Source organism: Sinocyclocheilus rhinocerous, unplaced genomic scaffold (genome assembly GCF_001515625.1).
Source record: "Sinocyclocheilus rhinocerous isolate Xijiao unplaced genomic scaffold, SAMN03320098_v1.1 scaffold1042, whole genome shotgun sequence".
Taxonomy (NCBI): domain Eukaryota; kingdom Metazoa; phylum Chordata; class Actinopteri; order Cypriniformes; family Cyprinidae; genus Sinocyclocheilus; species Sinocyclocheilus rhinocerous.
This window is the reverse complement of record NW_015640510.1, coordinates 597341-602292: the sequence shown is the minus strand read 5'-3', so window position 1 is coordinate 602292 and position 4952 is coordinate 597341. Positions and strand designations below refer to the sequence as shown.

Below are 4952 nucleotides of genomic sequence, written 5' to 3'. Positions count from 1 at the left end.
AAAGAAAGAAAGAAAGAAAGAAAGAAAGAAAGACATATGACTTTATGCTGTACTATTGGGAACAGCGAAGCATGTGCTGCACTCACCACAGCAAGCATAAAGATCAGCCTGACCGGCTACAGCTGGAATACAGGATCCCAAAAGAACAACACCAGACCAACATGCGGACAATTCACCCACAAGAGACCACAGGGAGAGGAGAACTCAACTAGAAGAACCTAGCTCTAGAATACCATCCAGTTTCTGACTTATTCAGACGAAAGATCGGAATAGGTTAGAAACTAGATGGTTACTAAGTATGAACTTCCCTTATGGACCAACCACAGAGTGCTGCAGGGATGACAAAGTTTTGTGGGCCAAAACCTGGAGTTTGCATTTCAGTAATTCCAGTTTAATTGACTTGATCATCACTGCTGTGCTCTATTGCCATTTCTCAGATTTCAGATCAGCTTGTTACCATGTTCTAGCAGTGAATTTCAATGTCATAAATCTTCTTTCCTTACTCAAAGCAGGGAAGAAAATTTCAGTTATACAGACAGTTACAAAAATTGACAGCAAAAAGTTTTTTTGGCAACATTAAGTCAAATTACTTCTTTTGTGCCTTGTTTCATTCATATTGCTTACTTGCTGTATGTCTAAAACAACATGAAAATTCATCAGGAATATTTCCCAATGACAAACACTAGAGGTAATGAGGGTTAGGCAGGCCTGGATAAATTCTTTAGTAAGTAGCATCAAGTTTTAGCCTCTCAGGATGAGATGGTCAGAAACAACAAAATGACTTCTTTAAAAGTGGTTATTGTTTGTACCACTTGACAACTTCATCAACAGCCTTTGTGAAAGAATAGCATTGTCTTCTAGAATTGCCCTTCAAGGGCGTAAACATAATGAACAGAATTCCTTGTTCCATGGAAGAAATCCCATTTATTACTTGACTCTTGATTATTTAGGACTGGGTGTTAGTATTAGGATATTGAAATCAAAAAATGCAGCCATCATGTAACATATATTGTTGGCCCTGGAACATTTAAAGCAAGTTAATTGGTTGATAAGCATGTCAACTCTAAACCTTAAATCTGACGGGTTGATTGGAATGTTGTTCTAGGAACACCATGGATACTGATCCATGAACACTTGGCGAAATCACAGCAAGTGCATAGGTGAGGTGTTCTACTCTACAACAATCTGTTTCACATACTACAGCTACATTGCAAGAACGGGACTTGGGAGAGACACACAAACAGTCAGGGATGATTAGGACCCCATGGCAGATTTTATTAGTCATGGTGTAATGAATCGTGTCCCTCACACACACCTGGGTATGGGAGGGGGAAGTAAACTAAAAGTAACTAAACACTAAAGCAACAGAAAGAAGAGGATAACAGTCTGCGTCAGGGGAAATAAACCAGTCCCAAAAGCACAGCAATGTCCAATACTTCACAGTGAGGAGTGAACTTCTACATGGAGTGTGTGTCAGAGTGTATACTGATGCAGTAGATTAGTAAGATTAAGAAGCGTGAGGCAAATCATAATACATGAAAATGGCATTACGCTGCGTTCAAATTGCAAATGTGTTTTAGAGTGTGTACACAGGGTCCAAATTTAACTAAAACTTGCTAGTTGGCCAGTAACTTATTTGGGAACTTAAAAAAATATATCACAATTAGTGCTAGTCTCACAAATGGTTAAACTTTATGAATGATAGTCTAAAATTCCAATCAAAGACATACAAACACTATCAGCTGTTGAAATTTTAGCATTGTCTATGGGGAGTCTCATCAAGTTTGTTTGAGAAGCAAATTTTTCCTGAGAAACCAATCTAGCCTGTATATGATGTTCCGTGTATACTATTGTCATGAGGACAAAATTATATTTTTTATTACGGCCAGAAAGAAATATTGGCAAACGTGGCAAAAAGTTAATTTTGGATCCTGTGTGTACATATGCAGAACTCTGTTAGTGAAGCAATGCTCACTATCGCTACCTTTGTAAAAAGCATATGCATTTAACACGCCTATGTAAGTCTCTGTGCATGGCCTGCGACTCCTCTCTTGGCTCTTCAGCAGGGCATGAAGGGCAAACAGCAGAAGAGAACTTGCAGGGGCTTGGGCTTGGGCCTGGGAGAGGAGTAGAGCGATCCAGGGCAAGTTGGAGAAACTTACCTGGCAGCGGGGCTGCTCTGCTGCATGGCACTGGGGTCCAGCCGGTGAGCCCGGTGCATGTGGGTCGCACCACTAGAGCTGTGGTGGATCTGTGCGGGGAAGCGGCGTCCACCGTGCTGCAAAGACAAGACATGCGCCTGGTCCCGCTGGCTCAGGTCGGATCTCAGGCACATTCTCTGGCATTCCTCCTCCGAGGCAAAGTTGTTGCTATTGCCATGGCAGCCACCATACCAGAAATGCATGCAGCGCGAGGCAGAGCGGTCGTAGTAGTAATGGGATGTCCAATTATCGCATGGCCCGACCGTATGGGGTAGGTCACAGGACCGAGAACGCTGTGCTGAGGAGCCGAGGGGTAAGAGAAAATATGCAATCTGTTCTACAGAGTTTGATTAGCCAGCAACTTTCTTCAAATACCAGTATTGTAGTCGAGACTAGCCGATTCGAGTCCAAATCAAAAATGAGACCTGAACAGTGTCATCAGAATCAAGACAGAGTCCACATGCTCCCAAGTCCATGATAAACCAAGACCATGAAAATTTGGTCTTGGACTCAGCCTTGAGAATTACATTGTCTTGGTCTTGCACATATGTGACTCTGGACCACACATACACACACACACACACACACACACACACACACACACACACACGTTTACTTAGCTATCTAAATGGGGACATTACATTGACTTCTATTGTTTTTATATAAAGATAAATATAGATTTTAGAAGCAAATCCTAACCCACACCCTAACCCTACCCCTTGCAGAAAACTTTCTGCATTTAAAAAAACAACAAAAAAAAACACTTTAATTAATTTTTATACCCGTTTTACAAAGGGAGGTTTTTGGAGGTTTTGTCAAGTTTAGCTCACTTTTGGGTATACATATGTGACTCTGGACCACAAAACCAGTCTTAAGTCGCTGGGGTATATTTGTAGCAATAGCCAACAATACATTGGGCTTGGCCAAAATTATAGATTTTTCTTTTATGCCAAAATTATTAGTATATTAAGTAAAGATGATGTTCCATGAAGATATTTTGTAAATGTCCTATTGTAAATATATCGAAACTTAATTTTTGATTAGTAATATGCATTGCTAAGAACTTCATTTGGACAACTTTAAAGGCGATTTTCTCAATATTTAGATTTTTTTGCACCCTCAGATTCCAGATTTTCGAATAGTTGTATCTCGGCCAAATATTGTCCTATCCTAACAAACCATACATCAATGGAACGCTTATTTATTTCAGCTTTCAGGTGATGTGTAAATCTCGATTTCAAAAAATTGACCCTTATGACTGGTTTTGTGGTCCAGGGTCACATATTTTCATGGGCTTGGTCCCTTTGGACTCGACCCTCCTCTTGGCTCCAACTCAAATGAGCTGGTCTCGACTACAACACTTTTCTAACGCTCTGACATATTATATTATGACTTACTATTGCTGGGGGGGTTGGAGCACCCCTCCCCATGAGTACCACCAGCAGCCGTCACACCATCATAGCAGCAACCATAGGTGGACATCTGGCAGTCTGTGGGTGCAGATGGTATGTCTGACTTTGTAGAGAAAATAACAAACAAAAAGGACATACAAACAGAGATAGAAAGAGACATTAGGGCATTTCTTTCTGAGAATGTACTATGTACTAATGCAAATGGGCACTTGTTTGAGAATGAATATTCCAGGAACCCAGAACAGTTTTTTGTGAGCACATTAAAAAGTTTAAAAAATAATGCAAGTAAAAAAGCAGTGCCAATTAATGCTCCTAAAAGAATAAAACTTTTAGACAGATCCAAGAAACTCACATATCTAGATAAAGCAATCTAAGAGCAAGCCTGTCAAGAGAACATGACATATTTCCTCAAAATTCCCAAGAAGTGGACAGCCAGCGACCTCCAGAACATGTACACCAGACCAACTGAAGTAATGCCAGCCAGGGAGGGCAAGACCCTGAGGGTCTCAAGGGGGAATTGTTGAAAAACCTGGCATACTGATTGAAAACCAGGCCCTCTAGAAGCCCTGATCTAGAGGATCTTGCCATCAGGATGACTGAGTTTGCAGCAATTGCACAAAAAGGGATCCCTACCTCTTGCCCCTCTCCATACTCATTCTGTACCTGAGCCCAAAACCATGTAAGAATTACGATCACTGAATTCTTCATGGTATCCATTTTCCTCCCTGCCTTCCTACAGTGGGGCTAAATCCTATCTTTCTTTCTTTCTTTATAAAGGACTTTCACACAACTACCGGTTGATCCAAAGCGCTGTACAATACAGCTAAAAAGAAAACATAAGAAACCACAAAACATCAAAACACAATATAACAATACAATTGACATGGCTAGATAAAAGCTATTGAAAAAATATGTTTTTTAAGCAGGTATTTAAATACTGGCAAAGAGGGCGCAGCTCTAATAGAAGCTGGTAATTATATGGTAATTATCCATAGACTAGGACCGGCAACAGTGAAGGCTTGATCACCTCTACAATGGAACCTCGATCTAGGAACAGAGAGGAGACCAAGATTACTGGATCTTAGGGACCTATTTGGTTTATGGATAGAGATTGTCTCAGAGAGATATGATGGGGCTTGATTATGAAGAGATTTAAAAACAAAAGTTAAAATTTTAAAAGTAATTCTAAATTTGAACCAGTTTAGTGAAATAAGAATGGGCGAGACATTATCGAACCTCCGTCTGCCTGTCAGCATCCTTGCAGCAGCATTTTGGACCATCTGTAAACGCATTATAGAGGACTGACTTATTCCATAGTATAGTGAATTACAGTAATCTT

At 40.4% G+C, this 4952-nt stretch overlaps 1 protein-coding gene across 2 annotated transcripts in view; it reads right to left on the bottom strand.

Moving 5' to 3' along the window:
* The window catches only part of paplna (papilin a, proteoglycan-like sulfated glycoprotein), a 44972-nt gene that overhangs the window by 8314 nt on the left and 31706 nt on the right, over nucleotides 1-4952 (bottom strand). For both annotated transcript variants that reach the window (XM_016569495.1, XM_016569496.1), the window contains 2 exons: nucleotides 3599-3716; nucleotides 2163-2499 (listed from right to left, as the gene is read on the bottom strand). In XM_016569495.1, coding sequence (XP_016424981.1) covers nucleotides 2163-2499; nucleotides 3599-3716 — 455 coding nt within the window. The remainder of the gene's footprint in view (nucleotides 1-2162; nucleotides 2500-3598; nucleotides 3717-4952) is intronic.